Source organism: Pygocentrus nattereri, chromosome 19, assembly GCF_015220715.1.
Source record: "Pygocentrus nattereri isolate fPygNat1 chromosome 19, fPygNat1.pri, whole genome shotgun sequence".
NCBI classification, from domain to species: domain Eukaryota; kingdom Metazoa; phylum Chordata; class Actinopteri; order Characiformes; family Serrasalmidae; genus Pygocentrus; species Pygocentrus nattereri.
Genome location: NC_051229.1, coordinates 27,415,689 through 27,439,823, shown reverse-complemented (window position 1 = coordinate 27,439,823; position 24,135 = coordinate 27,415,689). Strand labels below are relative to the sequence as shown.

Genomic DNA, 24,135 nt, shown 5'->3' with positions numbered 1-24,135 from the left:
CCCGCTCCCGGAAGATTTCATCCCGCTCCTGCAGATAATCGGGAGTCGTTTTGTCTCGCTCCCACCCACCCATCAAGGCGAACATTCAATATCTGACAAAGTCTGTTCACAAATTCATTATTCTCTGCTGAAATAACACGGCATTCGTGGTCATCAGGTTCACTGTGAGTAACTTCACCAAACGCTGTTTATTCATAATTTAAACACAAACAGGAAATAAACCACAGAGTGGTTATTTTTGGTGTTTTGCTGGGCAGCTGTGGCCATCGGACTGAAGGCTCTGTCTCTGTGAGCTATGTGAAAAGTGCAAGTATTTGCTTCACAGCTCTTTAGAATGACTTCATTCTAAGCGTTTCACTGTTATCGTTTTATATTGTTTATATATATGAATTAGTGAACGCTCTACTTCATTTAGGCTGTTCATTCATTTGTGGGATTTCTGTTCATGTGTGCTTTGGCAACTCCCGGCTGCAGTTTCCTGGTTACCCACCCGTTCCTGCACTGAAAACTAGTCCCACCCCGCATGATAGTGTGCAGACCTCTATTCTCGGCTGCGTTGGGGTTCAGACCAAAATATCTGTCTCGGTTAAAGCTGTAGTTCTTGTTGCCTAACATAACTCAAGTACCGTCAGATTTACTTGTCAAACATAATTAAAAACAACAAATGCTGGTCAAAGTTGTCAGCATGTTTAAAAATAGTACTTATGTTTACTTGTTTGGGCAATTACTGAGTTTATCTAAAGCATTTTATTCATGTACAATCACCAAATGGTCACCAAAAGGGGTGGCCAGGCATGTGGTTTTGTGATCTGACACCCATGGGTCAGCAATGTGGGTTTGTTTTATTGTGCTGTTTGACCCTGTGGAGGTATTTGCTTGTTCTCTGTCTCGTGTTGTGCTGGTTATACAATGCAATGGTGCTGGTGCTGGAACAGCAGGTCAATGTGTGGACAGTGGAATGCTGCTGGAACAGTGGACAACAGAAGGTTTTGAGGCAGAACACAAGTCCAGTGTTTGACCAGATGTAGCCTGTTGCTATTTTGGAATCTTAGCAAATAGGATTTTTCCAGATTCTTCAGAGATCTAGAGTGGAGGAGGTCGAAAAGAGCCAAGCGTGAAAGTTTAAATACAGTGAAGAACTGGCTGCATTTAATTGACTTGATTTATTCATTTTCACGTGAATAAAATGTAGAACATTAAAGCACTTTATAACCTCAAAGACAATAGATTTCATTCATATTTACACATTGATGTACATGTTGGAATCAAGAGAGTTAAACACATCAGTCTCTTCAGTGTAATTATTCAGTTCCTCAAGCTAAATTATAATTTTGATGTGGGGCAGGTTAATAGTATTATTATTAATATTTTTACTATTAAATATTATTGTAATTTTGAATGCAATTACTTAGTTACGTGACTAATTATAAAGCTTTTCAGTTTGCAGTCTTTATCTACACCACGTCTAGCAGTTTTCTGCTTGTATCGAAGACTCAAACAACAAAAATGTTACTTTTTGATGGGTTTGGCGTTTTTTTCATTCCGCTGAACAGGATAACTTGTCATCAAATTCAAATTTCGTCAAGTTCAAATCATGATAAAACCTCCTTATCTGCTTACAAACACAAAGATGGTATGGTTTAAAGTGAATAGTCAGTTTTAACACATCTTCTCTGCTTATTTTAAAAATAAAGAAATAATTCGTTCAAAATTCTTTTCTTTTGTTATCTGGGTCTTCTACGGCCGGCTTCACATGGTGAAACTTCCATGCAAGTAGTTGCATGTTGTGAATTGCCTGCAGCAGAGTTTTCATGCAACTTCACAGTTTATTAACTGTTTAACTCTTTAATATAATTTAATTATGATGATGACGATTATTATTATTATTATTATTATTATTATTATTATTATCTAGCAGTCTGTAGGTTAAAGGAATTTCAACAAGTGGAGCAAATGGCATATTTGGCTTGGAGGCTGATAGGACAGGTTGAAAAAGGAAGCTAACGAGGAGGATTATGAATGTATTACGTTAGGCAGCCACATACCAAAATTGGCAGCTTGTACTATGGAAGCACACTGTAATTCAAAGCACCTGAAGCCTCATAATTGCAAATATTGGCTCAGAACGAAGATTCCTTAATCAGTAATGACATTTGCATTTCGTATATGAGTATTGACATTTAATTTGCCAACTTTATGATTCGCTTTATTTAAATGATAATGCAGATTGGAAAGTTAAAATGTATTTTCCCTGAATTGATTTGCTTCATGTAATTAAGCTGTAAGGATGTCTAAAAGATAATTTAAATGTCATTCACCTCATATGCATTTGCATTCTCTAATAAGGCTACGCTAAAGCATTCAAATGTTATCCAATTGGAAAAAGAGAAATAGCACTGTCAGTGGCTAATCACAGCAGGCTAGCCTAATTAAAGAGGTGATTAAATGTGCATTGAGTATGAAAAAGGGAAAAAATTTTGTTTGAACAACACCTGATGAAGTTGGAATGATAGAAAGTCTTTTTCAGTGTACAGTCTGTGATTTTCCATTGGATATAAAGAGCTGTGCCTTGTCAAACTCAACCAAGGTACTGCACTAACAAGCCCCCAGTGATGTAAAAACGCTGTTCATGAATTGATGTATTTCATGCAAAACATATGGAGACACTAATATACCCATATATAAACTTAACCAAACATGTAGTACACCTTTTATAGATGAGATTGTTGTAGAAACACGGCTGTTGAGCTGAGCTGGTTGAACAGTCAGGGCTTCTGGCAAATATATCTCTACAAATAGCCACTTACGGTAAGACATCCACAGACCACAATGTCAGGTTTCAGACAAAAGACAAAGCAGCCTCAAGTCTCAAGCTCTCAAACAGTCAGGCTAAGCTAAGCGGCTTCAAGCACCACAGCACTGGACAGGTCTTTCTTACTAGATTAATTTCAGTTTTTTGGCAGACTACAACCTGAACTTATACCGAACTGCACTGTTGTGTTTTTTATTTCACAAAGATTAAGCTTCTCACATGCTGTCACTTCCTTTACTCCTGTATCCATATCAGAGTTAAGAACGGTCTCAAAATGACCAAAAGAGGACGTTTCTATTTAATGCTCAAACAGTTATTAGACATTATTCACAATAATGTTGACAAATAAAAAAATCAAAGACAAATATTTGTTTTCATTTACATATTTAACAACAGTGAGTTAATGACTTAACCTGAAGAGGACAGCGATTCACTTATGGTGATGAAGCAATTGAGCTCTGTATGGACAAAAGTATTGGGACACATCTTAATCATTGAATCGTTTCATTCAGTCCCATTGCCACAGGTGTAATGGATCTACAATGGATCTAAAGAGCTCACTGAATTTGAGTGTGGTGCTGTAATAGGACGCCACTATTGCATTGAGTTAGTTGGCGAAATTTCTTCCCTCCTGGATTTTCCACAATCACCTGTGGTTAGTTAGTGTAGTGGATACTGTCACGCATTCAGCTCGTCGAGCGAACTCCAACTCCCAGAAAAACCCTGGGAGATCATGTGACTCTGGACTCAGGCACGCGCACCTATCAGCACTCACAATCCCCAGACTTTTAAGGAATGTCACCTGTACCTCATTAGAGCTGAGCATTTAAGCCCGGCTCTGACAAACAGTCAGTGCGAGGTATTGTTTTCTTAGAAACTTACTGAGCGACTTCCTTCTTGTTATTGATTGTCTTACCGTGATTTTTGACCATTTAGAATCGTGTTTTTCGACTACGTCTGTTGCCTCTCCCTTTTGGTACTTTTGCTGGTTGTGTGGATTTGTTATTGGACTCTTGGACTGCACTTTGACTACTCCGTTGTGTTTTGCCCCTTTTTTGTATCTTTGGCTGTTAGCCAACCGAATAAATAGTGGAACCTTTCATCCGCGAGCATCTGGGTTTCTGTCACTTCGTAACAGATAACACCTCTGCCTTCTACGATGTAGACTGGGGTTCAATCCCCTGCCTGGGTGAACACCCTACACTGTACCAATAAGAGTCCTTGGGCAAGACTCCTAACACCACCTTGGCCTGTGTAAAATGATCAAATTGTAAGTCACTCTGGATAAGAGCGTCAGCCAAATGCCGTAAATGTAAAATGTAACTGTCATTGGTGTTCTAGAAAAAAGTAAAACTCTTTAGGAACCACAACGACTCAGCCGTGAAGTGTCACAACAAGTAAAATTACAGAGCAGGTCGACGAGTGCTGAGAAGCATAGAGCATAAGTCACCAACACTCTGATCAAGAACTGCAGAGTTCAAATCTCCTCTGGCATTAACTGTGGCATGGGTTTCAATAGCCAACCAGCTGCATGGAAGCCTTACATCATCAAGCAAGATGCCAAGCATCAGATGGAGTGGTGTAAAGTGCAGGCAATAGACTCTGGAGCAGTAGAAACATATTTTGTGGATTGACCAATCATGCTTCTCTATCTGTCAGTCTGATGGACGAGTCTGGGTTTGGCGAATGCCAGGAGAACGTTGCCTGCCTGACTGCACTATGCCAGCTGTAAAGTTTGGTGGAGGCGGGATGATGCTATGGGGCTGTTTTTCAGAGGTTGGTCTAGAACCTTTTCTGTTCCAGCATGACTCCCATGAGTCCCAGTGCACAAAGCAGGGTTTAGTGTGGAGGAACTTGGCTGGCCCTGACCTTAACCCCATCAAATACATTTGGGATGAACTAAAACAGAGATTGTGAGCCTGGCCCTCTTGTCCAACATCAGTGTTTTCACAGTGCATTAATAGTGCATTAACCCGTATGATGCAGTAGCATTGCTGTGAGAATTTGATTGAGCCACAAGAGAATTAGTTACTGATGATGAATGGTCATCCCAAAAGTATTGGATGAGAGAACCCAGTTCCACTGCTTCACTGCTTTATACCCCACTAGCTGACATGTGGCACTGGGTGTGGTGATCTTAGGCTCATGTGCGGCTGATTCACAGCATACGATTCTATTAGCAGCGCTTTTCTTTTGAGGTTATATTAGCAGTGTGTGCTCTGAACACATCGGTAATATGGGCACATTATTGTAGCTGAATTAGTTGGTGGAGTTTCTAGATAATTTTGGACACCTGACATTTTATTTATGTGAAACTATTTGACACACTTGAATTATGAACCATTTGTTTCAAAACTAACAGTTATTTGTGATGTCAAAAACATGGTTACATTAAATATTCCTGCAAGGTAATAACCGAGGTATGACCGATGAAATACCCAAGTTATTATGTTATCTGAACAATATTGGTGGACAGTTAAAATTTTTTTTATATGTGTGTGTGTGTGTGTGTGTGTGTGTGTGTGTGTGTGTAGTTGGAGGCTGAAGTGGGTCGTCTCTCAGATGCATATGAGAGTCTGGTGAAGAGCTCCTCAAAGCGGGAGTCGCTGGATAAGACCATGCGGATCAGACTGGAGGGGGAGATCAGACGCCTGCATGACTTCAACCGGGACCTGAGAGGTGAGCGAGACAACACTGAGATCTTTTGCACTCTAAAAGAACAGGAGGGTCTTTCACACAGCACGACTTCTCAGGCAATTTAGGCTGTCAGCACCGAGAACAAAAGCATAATGTAATTTCATATATTCCCTTTAAGGCCAATGACAACTAAGAGGTGTGCCAGTTGAGTGTTCTCTGCATTTTTATGTCTGATTTTTGATTAATCTCTTATTGCCTTCAATCCAGACCGCTTGGAAACAGCTAATCGACAACTGGCCAGTCAGGAGACAGAGGGGCAAGAGGACAGCCGGCTTTATCTAAACGAGAGTGAGTGACCAAAGCCTTGTACGCACTGACCCAGCGCATTGCAGTCAGCACAAAACATCTGCAGATTCAAACCACCAACAAAACATGCTACACTGAAAAAAGCACATTTTCTGTCACATCTTTGTGTAATTGGCTCTAGAATGTTCTCTATTCGCTTTGTTCTAGAGTGTGTTCCCCATTCAAACTGTTCCAGAATGTTTTTTCCAGTTCACACTGTTCCAGAATGTTTTTTCCAGTTCACACTGTTCCAGAATGTTTTTTCCAGTTCACACTGTTCCAGAATGTTTTTTCCAGTTCACACTGTTCCAGAATGTTTTTTTCCAGTTCACACTGTTCCAGAATGGTTTTTTCCAGTTCACACTGTTCCAGAATGGTTTTTCCAGTTCACACTGTTCCAGAATGGTTTTTCCAGTTCACACTGTTCCAGAATGGGTTTTTCCAGTTCACACTGTTCCAGAATGGTTTTTTCCAGTTCACACTGTTCCAGAATGGTTTTTTCCAGTTCACACTGTTCCAGAATGTTTTTTCCAGTTCACACTGTTCCAGAATGTTTTTTCCAGTTCACACTTTTCAAAAATGTTCTTCCCTCTCACACTGTTCTACAATGATCTTTCTCAATCACATTCCTCTCGAATGTTCTCGCCGTTCTCAGAGTTCTAGAGCAGGGAATGTGGCATACACGCTGCAGTAGATTTTATGGCTTTAAATCTTATAAGTGAAGTCGGTTTGTCTGGTCACTGTGGGGCTTGTTTGTTCAGTCCTTGTGGTTTTTTAGGAAATTAGATAATCTGCTCATTTTAGACAGAGAAAGAGAGAATGAGAGAGAGTGATATGGAGACGGTAAGCAGGAAATCATCTGGCCTAACTGCGTCCACAGAGATTTTTTCTTCCAGAAACATAAACATGTTTTCAAAGGTTTCAGTCCAAAACAAACCTATGGAAGCTGTCGCTCTATTACTTATACTGACACACCGCGGTACTGATAATTCACTTAAGTTCCATAAAAACAATAAAAAAATGTTCTACACTGGTCATCTACTAGACAGTTTAGCGGCTACACACTTAAAAATGAAATTAAAATGCTTCTTTAAGGATTCTTTAGGAAAGAAAATGATTCCATATATAACCATGAACACTGAAAGAACCCTTTCTGTGATTCTAGGGTTCTCTGCACTGTGAGATGGTTCTTCAGATTAATGGAGAATGGACTATAGATCAGGGTTTCTCAGCATGTGGGCCGTGAAGCACACGGAAGAAAACCTCGTATCTCTAAAGTGGTAACTTTGCAGGAGAAGGAAGAAACAGGCTGAACCAGATTTTTTTCCCAAGGAATTTTGGGCCGTTTCTTTTAGTCTGTTCATCATGAATTTACATACAAAATAAGGGCCAACTGATATTTTCAAATTATGTCAAAAACTGAAAAATGTCAAACATGGAGATATGAGGTTTTCTTCCACAACAGTGAAATCTTACATTACATTATGATTTTTAACTGTAAATTTGGTTTCTGTGACTGAACAGGTATTTCAGTGTCAGCGCTTAAGAAAATAGAAAATTGAATTAAAAAAGCTGATTTTAGTTTTCCTGTGGGCTTTCTCTGTATAAACATGTGGACACTGAATGATAAATGAAAGCAACACTATACTAGTAAAAGTTCTATGATTGAATTCCACTAAAAGTGCAGTTACAGGCTGAAACGCTCAGGCACTGCAGGGAGAGTGGAGCGCTCTGTATTGTTAGCAGTATAGTGTGTCTCTGCGCTCTGTGTCAGGAAGGAAAAGCACACAGGAAGTCTGTTTGTGTTTTTTTTTCTTCAGGAAGGGAGAGTATAAAGGAGATGGAGCGGTTGGAGGTGGAGGTGGAGACCCTTCGCTCGGGCAATGAGGATCAGCGCCATCATATTGAGATTCTGGAACAAGCGCTAAATAACGCCCAGAGCAAAGTGGTCAGGCTGGAGGAGGAGGTCAGTCTACACTGTACACTGAACTGTCGGTTAAAACTACACACACACACACACACACACACACACACACACACACACACACACACACACATATATATATATATATATATATATATATATATATATATATATATATATATATATATATATATATATATATATATATATATATATATATGTATATATGTATATATGTATATATGTATATATATATATATGTATATATATATATATATATATATATATATATATATGTATATTTATGTACAGTACTGTGTGAAAGTTTTAGGCATCTAAGCAAATGTTTAATCAATGTACCTCAGCAGTGAGTTTATCACAATATACATCAGAATAAAGTCGTATTCATAATTCAGATAAACAGAAAAATAATTAAAAGTAACAAGAATTTCTTGGGTCCATATTTTTCCTGGACACCTTCACAGCCGCCACAGAGACTCGTTAATATCATCAATTACATCATGAGCTCAATTTACTGAGCACTGATTGGTCAAACCAGGAGCTGCTTTTTAACTACATATAATACTGGGCTTCCTCGAGGAGAGACTTGGAGATGGGTAAACACACACACCAACATCCAGACAATCTATATTTTATATAATGAGATATATAATATAATAAATATATAATAATTGTAATTAATAATGATTATATATATATATATATATATATATATATATATATATATATATATATATATATATATATATATATATATATATATATATATATATATAAAATTATTAATTAAAATTATTCAAATATTAACACATTTCTCAGCAAATAAACACAAACTACACAAATAAATAGATTTTGAATATGTGTCTTGGGTGCCAAAGACTTTTGCACAGTACTGTATATATACTTAAAAATACTAAAATTAAAAAAAGTTTAATTAATCTTGTTTCATTGGATTTAGTGCAACACTGTGTGTGAAATGTGGCACTACTACTGCAGTATAACAAATCTTGAAAATGAACAAAATGATGATGCATATTCTGTGTTGTGACAGTGTCTTCAGGTGTCACAGTGTTATGTTTTTGCCCTGTAATAGAGCCTCAGGTGTTTGGATTTAACTGGCAATCTAAGAAAAACTCAATAGCAATATCAAGTGATAACAGTGACTAAAAACTGAAAAAAAGTATAAAAAATTGTACCCATTAAAGAAAACCTTCCTCAGCAGCTGCTGCACACTGGGGCGGCTTTACTAAGAGAGGGGCTAATTTGACTGAACGTTACATCATTTGTGCTGGGGGTGGGGGGTGAGTGGTGCATTTCCACCAGGGAGGATAAAAAATGTTGTCTGCATTTTTTCCCTTGTTCCGTCTCGTTCCACCCAGCCTTATGTCCATAGTTTAATCTACTTTGTTGACATTTTTTTTCTACTTCTCAGAATAATGGCTTGCGTTCTCGCAATTTTTCTCGCAATCTCGCAATATTTTGACTTTGAACGTTGACTGAATATGTTGAAATAATGTTAAAGTAATAATCATTTTCTTGAGATTTAGATTTTTTTTTTAGAATAGTTATGTTATTTTTATTTAGTTATGATTTAGAAGGCATTCCTCATGATTTTCTCATTAGAATGTAAAGTTTCAAGAGCTGAAATGTAACTTACACTCTGCTTTTGTAAACCTTCTAATCCTCAAATGTTACCTTGCTATACTGTAGGGGCATGACGTCAAAGTGACATAAAAGCATTTAAAAAGCTTTAAAAGAGCAGCGAATACCTCTTTCGATTTTGTCTGTGTAGTAAATCACAACAGTCCCTTTCAACATGAAAACAGAGTTTACAACTGCACATAAAACATTAGTAGGTCTGCCCCATTTTCTTCATGCGTATAGTTTGTTTTTCCAGGCATTTTTGGCCATTTGTATAAACATATAGCATTTCCAGCTGCTAAGGGAGCTTTTATGAAGATTTATGAACAGTTTTCATAATTTTTTCCCTCTAAATAAACTTTCTTTAATAATCGTTCATGTTTAATTATTAACCATTAACGACAACATGCTCATTTATATGACGAGCCTTTTGAACAGGTAGGTGTTTCCTAACTTTTAACAGGTGGTGTTTTTGCTAGTTTGTCATATCGTACAGCGTCGATTAGGTTTGTTGACTTTACAGCAGGTCAGCTGTGCTGTTTTGCTGCTTGCTGTCTCAAATGTAACCCTAATGAACAGGTTAAGAAGTCGTGTTTGGGTGAGTGTTAGGTCAGTTGTGGATCGTGTGAGTGTGTAGTGAGGTGGGCAGTGATACTTACTGCTGTAATTGCAGTCAGCAGTGTTGTGCAGTAGGGCAGATGGTCATGGTGCAGAGGGAAGAGGGTGGGGGCAAAGCCATGGAACGGGTTGGCTTTCACAGCTGCAGTGTCTGGCCAGAAGTTATTAATAGTGCAGCGGTGCTGTAACGTCAGAATAACTGAGTCAGAGTTCCACATATGGCAGCACATACTGAAGACCAGTTCATTACGAACCGTTTTACTGGGCCAGTGTAGGCTAAGGAATGGATGTGTTTGTACATACACTACTCATAGGAATATTTGGCTTTCGGGTGAAATTTCAGGATCAACCTAAACTGCACTCTAACCTTTACAGGTGAACTTAATGTGACCTTCTCTAAACTTTTGAATGCACAGGTCCAGCTGTTCAGTGTTTCAGTACTTTCTGCACAACTTGCTGTTCTCTAACAAGGAGCTAACAAGGAACACAAGATGGTGGTGGTGGTGGTGGTGTTACAGTGTGGGCAGGTGTGTCCAGTCAACACAGAACTGCCTTACACTTTGTGAATGGTACAGTGACCCAGTGGCCCAAACTACTGAATAACATCATTAATCCAGTCATTGAGCCTCTGCATGAACAACACAGGCCTCATGTCATCTTCATCCACGACGATGCTCCAGCTCATCGAGGGCGCATCATTAGAGAGCGGCTGCTGGAGACTGGGGTACCTCAGATGGAGTGGCCTGCACTTTCTCCAGACCTGAATCCCATAGAAAACCTATGGGATCAGCCGAGTCGCCGTGTAGAGGCTCGTAACTCTGTACCCCAGAAGCTCAGTGACTTGAGGGCCGTCCTTCAAGAAGAGAGGGATGCCCTGCCTCAGCAGACAATGAGTCGACTGGTGAACAGCAGGAGACGTCGTTGTGAAGCTGTAATTGATGCTGAAGGGTGCGTGACGTGTTATTTAGACACTGAGATTGCTTGTTTACCCACCACTGCTGTCGGCTTTTGTTTCAGTAAATTGTTTCAGATGAGGAAATCACCGTCGCACGCTTCTACTGAAACGCCCTACTTTCATGATATAACATCACTGTAGCAAGAACTTTTGACATGTTCTATACATTTCACCCGGAAGCCGAACATCCCTAACATTTTGTGAGTAGTGTATGGTGCCCAGTTTCTATATTTTATAAATCTTTGTTTAGTTACGTAAAAATGTCACTGCATCCCTTGAAAATGATGACTTACATGTTTTATCCCCTTGTGATTTCAGCACACCCTCGTAGCACCGTGCTCCCTCAACTCAATGTGATACGTTTAGGAAACCTTTTGAAGTCATGGTTACAGTCATGGGGTCACCAATAGTCATACAGGGAACACGAGGAGCTGATTTTTAATAAGTGTAGCACTTGCTAGCTAAAGAGCCAGCAGAGCAAAGGAAACCAGCATCAGTAATGCAAAGTAGATCCAGTCGTTTTCTACATTAAGTTCAATGTGAACATGGCAAGTCAAATGTGATAGTTTTGAAATATTAAGTAATAGACTTGCATCTGATTACAATGAAAAGTTTTACTAATTAAGAATTTGAGGGACCATAAGTGGGACAACTTGGACCTGAATCACAGTTTTTAGTAAGAGAACATAGGGCACTGGGAATATAGGGATGTTCCTAAAAATACAAACAGGGAACATAGAGCCCTGGGAATATAGGGATGTTCCTAAAAATACAAAGAGGGAACATAGAGCCCTGGGAATATAGGGATGTTCCCAAAAATACAAAGAGGGAACATAGAGCCCTGTGAATATCAGGATGTTCCCAAAAATATAAAGAGAGAACATAGAGCCCTGGGTATATAGGGATGTTCCCAAAAATACAAAGAGGGAACATAGAGCCCTGTGAATATTGGGATGTTCCCAAAAATACAAAGAGGGAACATAGAGCCCTGTGAATATCGGGATGTTCCCAAAAATACAAAGAGGGAACATAGAGCCCTGGGAATATAGGGATGTTCCCAAAAATACAAAGAGGGAAGATAGGTGAGTCAAAAGTCACAGGACACCATTTTATTTCAGAAACGAAGGGAAAATGACAGATCTGAATACCCCAGCCAGTAAGGGGTGAAGGAGCCTATCTTTTAGGCTATGTCCGGAATATGGCCGCAATCTTGGAAGCCAGCATATTTTTTTCCAATGGGAAGGTGGTCATGTAGCAGATCAAAGACGACCAGAATTATCTCAAAAATCGATTGCCACAATCACAGGTTCACAGAAAGTTGCAACAACAACTGAGAACGTTGCCTGTGATGCAGCGATGTGACGTGTTCAGTGTGCCGTCCCTGGTGCTGAACACAATCGTCACAAGCCTCCACGATGTGGTGCTGAAGGCGGTGTTTGTTGTGGATTTTCTCAGCATACACAATTTGTTTGAGATGACACCAGAGATAAAACAATAAAATAAAATAAAACGGTGACTCATCCTGTAGTTAAGTAGTTTTTTTGTGTGTCTGTACTAAAGTTTTTCCATTTTGGTGACTTTTTCCTTTCACTCCACTACATTTCAGAGTCTAATATCTGACTTTTTCCTCCTACATTTTGAGAAATCTGGCGTTCCTTTTGGTTTCTGTGTGTATAAAAACGTAACATGTCAAAACGAAAGAAGCGCAAAGCCAGAGCACCAATCAGGGCCCAGCGGTCACTATGTTTAGAGCTGTTTTTTTTTTTTTTTTCCCCTCTGATGGAAACTGTTTACCTTCAGTGTTTTGTGCTTATGATCATTTTAATAGACGTCAGCGTCACTAATTAACGACGTTCTATTAAAAGACTGGTTTACCAAGAGAGACGCTGGAGGACTTTCACCTGAAATGAGTTCATGAAGCCAGTCTGGTTATAAAAATGATAACGGGTGATAACAGATAACATTTACTCAAGTGGAGGTCTAAAGGGAGGAACTTCTACTTTTACTGGAGTGATATTTTACCTTGAGTGTCTCTACTTTAACTCAAGTACATAATTTGTGTACTTCCGCCACTGAACACATAATCGCCTCAAACCACATTGAGTTCTTAAATAATCTTAAGTAGACTTATGAACATGTGGTTTAATCGCTTTAATAAAGCAAAGAACTGATATTATAGGTATTGAAAGAAACTAGTAACCCCTCTAAACTCCTGTGTTTCTTGCCTGTGTGTGTAGTTGAGAAAGAAGCAGGTATATGTGGAGCGAGTGGAGCGGCTGCAGTTGGCTCTGGGCCAGCTCCAGACTGCCTGCGAGAAACGAGAACAGCTGGAGAAACGCCTCAGAACCCGACTGGAGAGAGAACTGGAAGCACTGAGATCACAACAGGTAAAACACCAGGATGTGTTTCTATGTATATCTATGTTTCATAGATATGTAAGGACCCATATGCAAGTCCTGATATACATCATATTGCTTCTGTGTGGCACGAGTGACGTAGAAAGTCTCACTTTTCATTTTAGCTCCATGTTACGTGGTCAGCGCTTTCACGATAACTCACTCCTCGAGTATCTCTACTGCTTTAATACAGCAGTTAAATAAATACAGTAAGAAATTAATAAACTGGCCGTGAACGCGGCGTTTAATATGTTTTAATGTTCAGTTCCTTCCTCCTAATTATAGCTCCTTAACGAGCAGCTTGTTTCTACGTCAGAGTAACGAGCTCCACCCACTCGCTGCTCAGCCGGCAGTTCGTTCTCCAGCTCCTTACACTAAATTCCCAAACTGTCGTCTCCACTGTGCAGCTTTTGTTTTTTATTGGGTCAGTTTTATGGCTCAGTCTGATTTGGTCCGACTCTGAAGATCAGACACGTCTGGCGAATGGTGTTGGGTTCATTTCTGGCTGATTCCAGGTTGTTCAGCTGTTCTGTCACAGCTGCCGACTGAAAAGCTGCTCAGTGGAGACGACAGTTTGGGAACTGTGATGTGACGTGATGCTCGTTGTATGTTGCCATGTTCATGTTACTTTAATTGGCTTAAAATACAGAAAATAATTACTTTTGAAGCGTTTATTTGTGCTGGTTGATGTGCTGGGTCCAGAAGTTCACATGCGCATCCCAAAGTGGGCGGGCACGGGTGGACATGCTATCTGGTTGAAGTGGGCGGGTGGTTCTTGAAAAATGGTGTTAGGTTTTGTGGGAGTGAGTAGGAATCACACTAGACTTGGCGGGCACAGGCGGACGTGATTAGGGGTTGAATGGGCCGTATTAATAATCAGGCTCGCGCAGACCTAATATGATATAATATGAATCGCATGCGGATTATATGTATATAAGAATTTATATGTAATAATGTGTCCTATATGTATTGTATCTAAGTGTCTATATGTAGTAACATGCCCCATATGTACTATAAAAATGTGAGTGTCTATATGTAAATTTATTTTTAATAATAAGTCTAAGCCTAACCCTTATCCTTAACTTGACATCTGTTACCAAAAAAACTTTTTAAAAAATGAGATGGAACAACATGGATGGAAAAACACTTTACAAAATCAGGACCTTTCGTCGTTCCTGTAACTCAATCCTGCTTCTCTGTGGTTTTACTACAGACTCAGTATGCTTTTATCCTGAAAAATCAATGAAAACACACACACACACACACACACACACACACACGCACACACACGCACACACACACACACACACTTCCACAATTATCCTGTTAGTTCATGGCTGCGGAAGGGTGGTGTCTGTGGGGCTAACAGTAAGAAAACCGGTAATTACCTCACCCAGCACCAACCGTAACCACCCGTTTTTTTTATATGTGTGTGTAGCGTGCCGGTGTGGGAATGGCCCTCCCTGCAGCATGTGAGTCAAGCGCCCCAGCACTGCTGGACCTGCTGAGGGAGAGAGAGGAGAGGATTTTGGGCTTGGAGGCTGATATGATGCGCTGGGAGCAGAAGTATTTGGAGGAGAGTGCTATGAGACAGTTCGCTATGGAGGCAGCAGCTACAGCTGCAGCGCAGAGGTACACAGTCAGACACTGACACTCCCACAGGCCGAGACATGCCATGCCCCATGCATGTATACAAATGCAAACACTGCGAGCTGTTTCACACACCAGTGTGTTCTCAAAGATCATGATCAATTCTGTACGACATTCTGAGCTGTGCACCAAGGGGGCACTAGTTGTTTGTCTCATGTGACGTGAATGTATGACTGCTCCACCATCTTTGTGACTGGGAGAATTTAAATATATTCTGTGTACATTTTGATTTCAGAACAGCCATAAAAAAACTACTGTATTCCTATGTAAGCTTACTGACATAACAGTTCTTAGTTCTTTCATATGACATGATACCCACATATTATATATCTAAATCTTTTGATATATTTATATATATATATATATATATATATATATATATATATATATATATATATATATATATATATATATATATATATATATATATATATATATATATACACCGCTCGATGGGGGTCCTGACTACTAAAGAACAGGGTAACAAAGTATCAGAGAAACAGATGGACTACAGTCTGTAACTGTAAAACCAAGTGCAGCTATACAGTAAGAGGAGCTGATAAAATGGACAAAGGAGTTGGTCACAATGTTATGCCTGATCAAAGAACTCTCTGAGGATGTGAGAAATAGAATTGTTCCTCGCCACACAGACGGCCTAGGCTACAAGAAGGTTGCTAACACCCTGAAACTGAGCTATAGCACGGTGGCAAAGGTCATACAGCGGTTTTCCAGGACAGGTTTCACTCTGAACAGGCCTCACCAGCTTCGACCAAAGAAGAGTCCACGTGTTCAGCGTCATGTCCAGAGGTTGTCTTCAAAAAATAGACGCATGAGTGCTGCCAGCATTGCTGCAGAGGTTGAAGAAGTGGGAGGTCAGCCTGTCAGTGCTCAGATCATACGCCGCACAGTGCATCAACTCAGTCTGCATGGCCATCGTCCCAGAAAGAAGGCTCTTCTGAAGCTGACGCACAAGAAAGCCAACAAACAGTTTGCATGGTGGTGGTAGCTTCATGGTCTGGACCTGCATGAGTGCTGCCGGCACTGGGGAGATGCTTCATTGAGGGAACATGAATTCCAACATGTACTGTGACGTTCTGAAGCAGAGCACGATCCCCTCCCTTTGCCACATGGCAGTTTTCTAACACAATAACGACCCCAAATGCACCTCCAAGATGACAACTGCCTTGCTGAGGGTAATGGTGAGCCCTTATGGGGCATCCTCAAGTGGAAGGAGGAGGAGCGCAAGGTGTCTAACTTCCACCAGCTCCGTGATGTCGATTCCAGTAGCAGCCTGTGCAGCTCTGGTGAATTCCATGCCCAAAAGGGTTCAGGCAGTGATAGATAATAATGATAATAATGTTAATAAAAATATTGACACTTTGAGCACAATCTGGACCTGTTCACTGTGCGGTGGACTCCTTGTGTTGCCAGCTATTTAGACATTAATAGCTGTGTGTTGACTTATTTTCAGAGGACAGTAAATCTGCACTGCTGTTCAAACTGTAGGGGTGTACTCGCTTTTGTGAAATACTGTGTGTGTGTGTGTGTGTGTATGTATGTATGTGTGTATATATATATATATATATATATATATATATATATATATATATATATATATATATATATATATATATATATATATATATATATATATATATATATATATGTGTTTGTGTTCCAGATGCGTCTTTCTGATTAATATGTTTAGCTAATGGACGTATAAGTGTAAAGCAGAAATGGATATAAGCTTGACAAAAATGTGTGAAATGTGAAATACTAAAATGTGTGTGTGTGTGTGTGTGTGTGTGTGGGTGTGTGTGTGTGGGTGTGTGTGTGTAGGGACACAACTATTATCCAGCATTCTCGTAGTGGCAGTTACAGTGATGGTTGTCTATGGCAACAAGACGGAGATGATAAAACACACAACCGCCGGTGTCAGGACATAGAGACCAGGTACACACACACACACACTGTGGGCCCTCTCCATGTTACCTGATAAGAGCGCCAGATAGGACATAAACCTGTTTAACCTAGAACCTAAAAGTTTATTGTGCATTATTAGTTACGTCTCAGCAATAGGACTTAAAAATAAGAATAAAATGCAGTTTCTCAGCAACCAGCTTTTGCCAGCAGTCTGTTGCTGCCATCTAGTTTAACTAAAGAAGTTTGTTCCAGAGTATTTCAGAAAGAACAAAGTACGCACAGTTAAGACTGAACGATCTGGAGAAAAGTATCAGATTGTAAATTTGTGATTAAATTTTTTTAGAAATTAAGCTCTATGTTTTGTTTTTTTCAAGAAGACCTGTTTCTTTTCAGACTTCGGGCTTGAACAGTAAATTTAGTATAAGTGACTGCCAGTTTATGAGCTCTGCATTATTGGGTTAGATTTCTTAGGACAACTTTGATTAATATATAATGTCATGACAATTGCATCTCTTTTAAATTGCAGTTTTGATATATAAAAATAATTATACGTTTAGCCCTAAACACAGGTGGGATAACTAATAACAAGGCAAGTCTAGGGAGAAGACTTTGGAGGATACAGGAGAGAGAGGAGCCAGAACACTGAAGCTGTGGCAGAACTCACAAACCCTGTTAGTTTGTAGCTTCTCAGACACATAAAAAGGCAAAGCCAAAGAAGAACTTTCATCTACGGGCTGGATCAGAGGATTTTTTGGACTTTAATCTACACGCAGGGGCATATAGATGGCTGGATGTTCACCTACAGGCAAGAGCACAGGGTGGCTAGACCTTCATCCTCGGGAAGGAAAAGAGGGTGGCTAGGTCTTCAAACATGGGCAGGAGCACAGAGTGGTGGGACTATCATCCGTGGTCAGGAGCACAAGGGTGGCTGGACCTTCATCCCTGACAGCTGCAGGCAGAAACTTTCCAAACTCAATCATGTTTTAGTTGGTCTGGTCTTCTGTCTGACAGTAGAAGTGTTAAGGCATGATGTATGTGCAAGTTATTTATTAAGGTATTAAAAAAGTTCCAAATACAATGTAGTAATAAACACTGAGATCATAAAGACAACTGCAGTTGGCTGTTCATGCAAGAGGCAAGACACACAGGTGAAAATGCTATTGATGAGGTAGGAATATTTGAGATGGGAAAGTACTAGAGCCAGGAAAGGGAAACTATGAGGAGGGTTTAATGAATACAGTCAGAAGAAGACATGGTCAAAAATTCTCAGCTTCTCATGTAGTGACACTGCATGAAAGTTTGTTGTGCGTTAATATGGTTACATCTCAGCATTGAACCTAACAAGTGCTGTGATCATGAATTAGGTCAGCAGTGTCTCCAGGCAGGATAGATACAGTTAGGTCTGCCGTATCACCACACAGGGTTACACTGCAAATGTTGACATTTAATGTATGATTAGTTAAATGTACATATATGAGTGGGCTTAACGTGCCGACGTCTGACCAGCGCCAGCTATTTTTGTTAGGTAATAAGGAGAATCAGATCTGCGCACTCTGTTTCACCCTATTTCTCACACCTTCAGTAACAAAACTTTTCTGGGTTCATAAAAATTCAGTTATATGCAAAAACTTTGGTACTTCTGGGAAAATAACATAAGTATCTAAGCACACATCCTGTTCAGAGACACACTTTTTATGCACAATTACTGTTTATTTGCTGAATGAAACATATTAGGAAAATGAAATGTGGCCTATGCAAAAGTTGTCACATTTTATATTTTACATATAAAATTACATTTTTTTTCAATATATCAAATTATAAAAACTCTGCACTAAAATTAGCAGAAAAATGCCATATTTAGGTGTTAAAACAACAAAGCATAATTTACTGTGGCTTATGACTGTTTTACTGTTAGTTTGAGAAAGAATAAAAATGTTCATGCATACTTGTAGAAAGTTAGATGTTCTTCTAAACTTTTGGCCTGTAGTGTGTAAACACAGGACCCCCCCCCCCCCGCCGGGAACACATTTTTCTGCCTTACATTTAAATGCAGTGCTCACGTTTCATTTTGTTCCCTCCTGTGTGTGTGTGTGGGTGTGTGGGTGTGTGTTTGTGTAGGATGAAGGATCTCCATGCTCAACTTTTAGAGAAGGATGCAATGATTAAAGTCCTGCAGCAGCGTTCCCGGAGAGACTCCGTCCCCTTACGTCCAGCCCGCTCCACACCCTCCATCACTATAGCAACAGGTCTCCACTCTCGCCAAACATCACACACAGAGAGAGGAGAACTGCAAAGCTGGAAGGGGAGTGCTAGTAAGTACACGAACACATTCGAAAACAGAAAAAAAAAAATAAATAAATAAATAAAATAAATATATAATATTTTAGGAACTATACAAAAGAAGCAAATTAACAATAAATAATCATTTTAATAATGATGAAAGCTGTAATAACAAAAATAACATTTTTTTTTTCATTCACTCATTAAACCAGAACATATTTTGAGCTTTTCTTATTCTTACAGAATATTTGCCTCCTACCATCGACGTCATTGTAATTATTGCAATAATTCATTTGCAGGTGTGCTGCTGGGAAAAGAAAGCATGGAGCATCTTCCTTCTGCCATCCCTTCTTTCTCTGCCTCACTGTCATCTCTCCCTCCCTCCCTGTCTTCATCCCTTGCTCCCTCTCTCTCATCTTCCCTCCCACCTTCTTTCTCCTCCTCCCTTGTTCCCTCGTTCCCTCTGCCTTCATCCTCCGCTCTCCCTCTCTCGTCCTGCTGTCTCCCTCTCTCTTGTTCCTCTGCCACTCCTCCCCTCCACCCTCCCTCCGTTGCCCCCTCCGCTTTCCTCCTCTCTGCCCTCCACTCCTCTGCTCTCCCTCCATTCGAAATCAGCCAGCAGAGACAGCAGCACTCAAACTGGGCGGAGCCATGAAATCCTCAGAGCCATGCCCCCTACAGGCCGAGCCAAGTCAGGGAAGACAGGTGAGGAATGAGAGACAGAGGAAGAGCACATTCCCTTTAGCTTCTGATCTACGGCGTATTAAAGCAATGGATTAGCTCCAAATGTTCCCCCATGGTTCATCGTCCAAGACCGTTTGGTTTCTGAAGTCTTCTTTAATTTTACTGGATGGAACCGCGAGGCTAATGTAGTGAACATGTCATTTATAGTTAGGAAATAACTGAAGCTTGGGAAGAGATCAACACCTGAAGCTCTTCCTCCATATACATTTCCATCTCCACCTCTCTAATCTGCTTCCTGTGACAAAGTATTCGCACCCCACCAGCCCCAATCTCCTCTCTGTTCTTAGCTGTCAGTCCTACCTCTAGCTCAAAGCAGAAGACAACCAGAACTCCAGTCCAAGTTCTCAGACTTCCCTCGTAAAGTCCCTCCCTTCTCGTACTGTAACCACGTGTTGAAGCTAAGGTTTCAACTAGCACATGGAAGCTTATACACCACCAATTAGCATTGATTCATGTTAACATAAATGTGTTCAATTTAAGTTTATTAGAGCATTTAACATTATGAAAGTACAATAATTGAAATTTTAAAATGACGCAAAGGAGTAAAAATTACACAGAAGCCTCAACAGCTGATGCAATATGACATTGTTCAGTGTTTAGTGTTGTCACGATTGGCCCCTCCCAGTCCGGGCCATGTGCGTGTGATTTGATCCTAGTCCAGCACCTTGTTTTGTGACTCCGCCCCTGAATGTCTCCACCTGTTTCCCGCCTGTGCCTCGTTTACCCTGTGTATTTACGCCCTGTGTTTGCTGGTCTTTGTTGGATGTATTGGTCTTCATGCTGTTTGTCATGTCTGTCCCCCGATCAATCCGTGTTGGCTCTACAGCCCTGGACCGTTTAGACGATGACCCTGGATTTGCCCATAATAAACATTGCTTATCTCCGCATAAGCGTCCGCCTCCTCGCTCCCCGTTACAGGTGTCTACTCTTTGCAGAGATCTGCAGGGATATTTTTGTGCACCTCCACCTCCAAAGTTCAGTTTTAGAAGTTTGTTGTACTTTCTGCACATCATGATATGAGTAATCCCATTGATTGTGATGATGAGGTCTGGATCCTGGGGTGGTCAGTCCATTGTTCAGAGAATAACAGCAGATTCTTTATTTGGAAATTTTGCGCACACTGTTAAAAATGGTACATTTTTCATTCATCAAGGTACAAACAGTATAAATGTTCCCTCAAAGGTTTTGAACCTTAAATCAGGTTCTCCAGGTGAAAAGTTGGTATTTGTACCTTTTCATAACTGAATATTTTAAAACAGAACAGTAGAATAAAAGCCTGGAGGCGAGGCGGCGTGTGTGGAGTCAGGACAGCTTAGAACAGATCATCTCAGTGGATTATGGTTCCGTTATGTTCCCTGATTAAAGGTACTGAGATGTTCCCTTCAGGGTTCCACCCCAGTGATGAGAGTGACAGTCTAGTACCTTTATTTCTGAGAGTGCAGATTCTCTTCATAAATTTCTCCTGAACAATTGATAACTTAGACTTTATTCATAAACATGCAGTCCTTTGTTTAAAGACTAAATGCAGTATTTGCAGTGGTTCACTCATTTCTGTGTTTCTGTGTGTGTCTCCAGATTCTCTGCCCACTCAGTCAAAGCCTCCAGAGTGTCCAGCTCTACCTGCTTCGGGGCAGAAGATCAGGCTGCCGGACTCTGACCTGGTGGAGATCCTGATCTAACAACACAGCACAGAGAACCCAAACTCTGAACGCAGAGAAAACAGAACTTTACACTGGAGCTGAGACAAAGAGTTACTCCAGTGAGGCTCTGGGATGGTCGTGCCATTGAAACTGACTGAATTTAATTGGGATAAGAGGGAGAGAGAGAGAAAGAGAGAGAGGTGGAAAGAGAAAAGGAGCCAGACAGACCAGTTCAAAGTAAGAAATAGAAAAGTACCGTCACTAGTGAAAGAGACAGAGAGAAGAAGAGACAGAAGTCGGCAGACAGATAAATGATGAGAAAGGAGCGAGAATCGGTTTAATGCAGAATGATACAGGTGTCTGTAATCGAAGGGTGAAAAGTAAGTGTGAGAGTCAGTCGGTCTTTTCTGAGATTAATAGTGTTTCAGCCTTAGACTTCACCCGTTCAGGATCCTCTGGTCTTATACTGTGGTGTCAGTGACGTTCTCAATGGATCTATCCAAGCTCCGCCCACAGATGTGTTCTTTCCTATTGATTGTTGTGAGGTTGGACAAGCTCCTGTACAAACTGTAAGGGGTAGATTTACCAACATTTTGCACCACTGCAAACCCGATTTTAGGATTACTTGCCTCATGACACTTGTATTTATAGTAGTTTCACCTCCGAAAGCACAGAGTCCTGTGAGGAGATCATTGCAATGAAGCACCTACTCTGATGTATTAAGGCTGTAAGCCATTTAACGCCTGTGGAAAGCTTGTCTTGTTTATGGTGCCAACATGGGTGCTGCTGTTTGTGTTCAGAGAGAAAATAGAGAAACACATTTATTTATTTTGAATGAAGAAAAAAAAAACACTTGTAAACATTTTCCATGCATGCCACAGTATGCTTCTTTTTTATTTTTAAATTTATAACTTAAATTATTCTTTATTTAAAATAATAATAATAATGATGGCGAAAAATAGTATCTTGTCAAGTGAAATGATGTTAAATCCAGCCGATATACCGAACATTTACTGTTTTGCACTTAGTATGAGATTGTCTAGATTATTTCTAGACATTTTTACTTGTATATTGAGTAAAATTATCTCACTGTACTAGAAGATATTTTGTCTGGATTCAAGCTCATTTATAACCAGCAGTATTATCTGCCACTATATTGAGATAAATTTACCATTTTTTCAGTGTAAAATGATTTTATACTGTGATTTCCTCAAACTTTTGGTAAATTTTACACTCACTGAGGTGTGTTTGAAGCAGGCTTTGGCCTCTACTATACTAAAGCTGCTCATTCACTGTGGATTTGCTGTGGATTCTGTAGTAGAAATGTCTCAGTTTTTAATGCTTTGCTTGTAGATAAAAGTTTAAGCTTATCACAGGTTTGAGAAGATGCCATTACCAAGTGAGCAGGATGTGTGCGGTGAAAATAAACAGATTTTATTTCAGCTCAGCTTGACACAAGTCCACTGTTCTATGTCAGAGAACTGTCAAACCTGTCCCAAAGTTTTTGGAAGGAGCTCCCTCACTCCAGAGAACACAGAAGCTCCATAGTCCAGTGCTGGGGGCTTTATACCCCTCTAGTCAACACTTGGCATTGGGCATTGTTTTCTTAGGCTTTCTGTTGGCAATGCTTTTCTATGGAGATTTCACTAAGTAACTGAAAGGGGTTTGTGGGCGGAGCATGAATAGATCTACTAATTGATGCCAATTGTTTGTGATGGAGCACTACAAGATTAGGGTTCTGCAGCCCCATTGAACAATTCAATCAAGTGTTTATGTTCATGTTCACATGTTTTTGTCCTCAGCCTGATTTCCAGTGTGCCTTGAGACGTATTATTACTGTAAACTTAAACTGGTTACTGTAGTCGCTCTACAGTATCAGTTTATATCACTTGTATCTACCACCCTATTTTGAAAAATGCTTTCAATGAGCAATTCTGCTCTTGTTAGAACGTACAACACATTTTTAAATAGTAGGTTTATGATTGTGGTAATGATAAACCAGGGTATTGTCACTTTCCTGCGTTCGTCTTATCAAGCTGCCTTTTTGGTCTTTAATTTGCTGCTTTTTTTGTTTAGACCATTCCAAACAGTAGTGCTTTTGGATGAATATTTTCTTTTTTGCCATTTGTAGCTCATATTAAACTGGTATTTCACATTCAAACGCTAATCTATAGCTTAGGCTTTTTGTGATCTGATGAAAGAGTTTTGGTATTTTGCAGTAAATAATTGTGCCTTATCAAAGTCTAAACCCTGTCATCATTTCCTTGCCTGTTCTGTCCTACATACCTGCACTGTCCCTGGTGAATGTTCCTTCACATCATGATCAGGCCGATCACGATCATGATCAGTAACACTGTGCACTGAGCTGTGTGTTACTGCCACCTGCTGGCTGGACAATAGCAATAATAGCAGACCAAGAAGTCTCTTTACACATGAACTTGTTTTACGCAGAGGTAATTGCTTCTTAAGTCTTTCTGCTCATATACCATATCACAACCCACAGCCAGAACATGCAGATTAGGCTTAGCTTGGTCTTTTACATGGAGCCC

The 24,135-nt window shown here is 40.1% G+C and overlaps 1 protein-coding gene across 1 annotated transcript in view; it reads left to right on the top strand.

The window, feature by feature from the left end:
• amotl1 (angiomotin like 1) overlaps nucleotides 1-23,834 on the top strand; it is a 46,860-nt gene extending 23,026 nt beyond the window's left edge. The window contains 10 exon segments of the mRNA XM_017711749.2: nucleotides 5,347-5,491; nucleotides 5,717-5,797; nucleotides 7,615-7,760; nucleotides 13,191-13,340; nucleotides 14,788-14,981; nucleotides 16,839-16,952; nucleotides 19,041-19,234; nucleotides 19,502-19,736; nucleotides 19,738-19,907; nucleotides 21,522-23,834. Of these exon segments, the coding sequence (XP_017567238.2) occupies nucleotides 5,347-5,491; nucleotides 5,717-5,797; nucleotides 7,615-7,760; nucleotides 13,191-13,340; nucleotides 14,788-14,981; nucleotides 16,839-16,952; nucleotides 19,041-19,234; nucleotides 19,502-19,736; nucleotides 19,738-19,907; nucleotides 21,522-21,625 (1,533 nt within the window). The 3' untranslated portion in view covers nucleotides 21,626-23,834.
• Nucleotides 23,835-24,135: the final 301 nt, after the last annotated feature.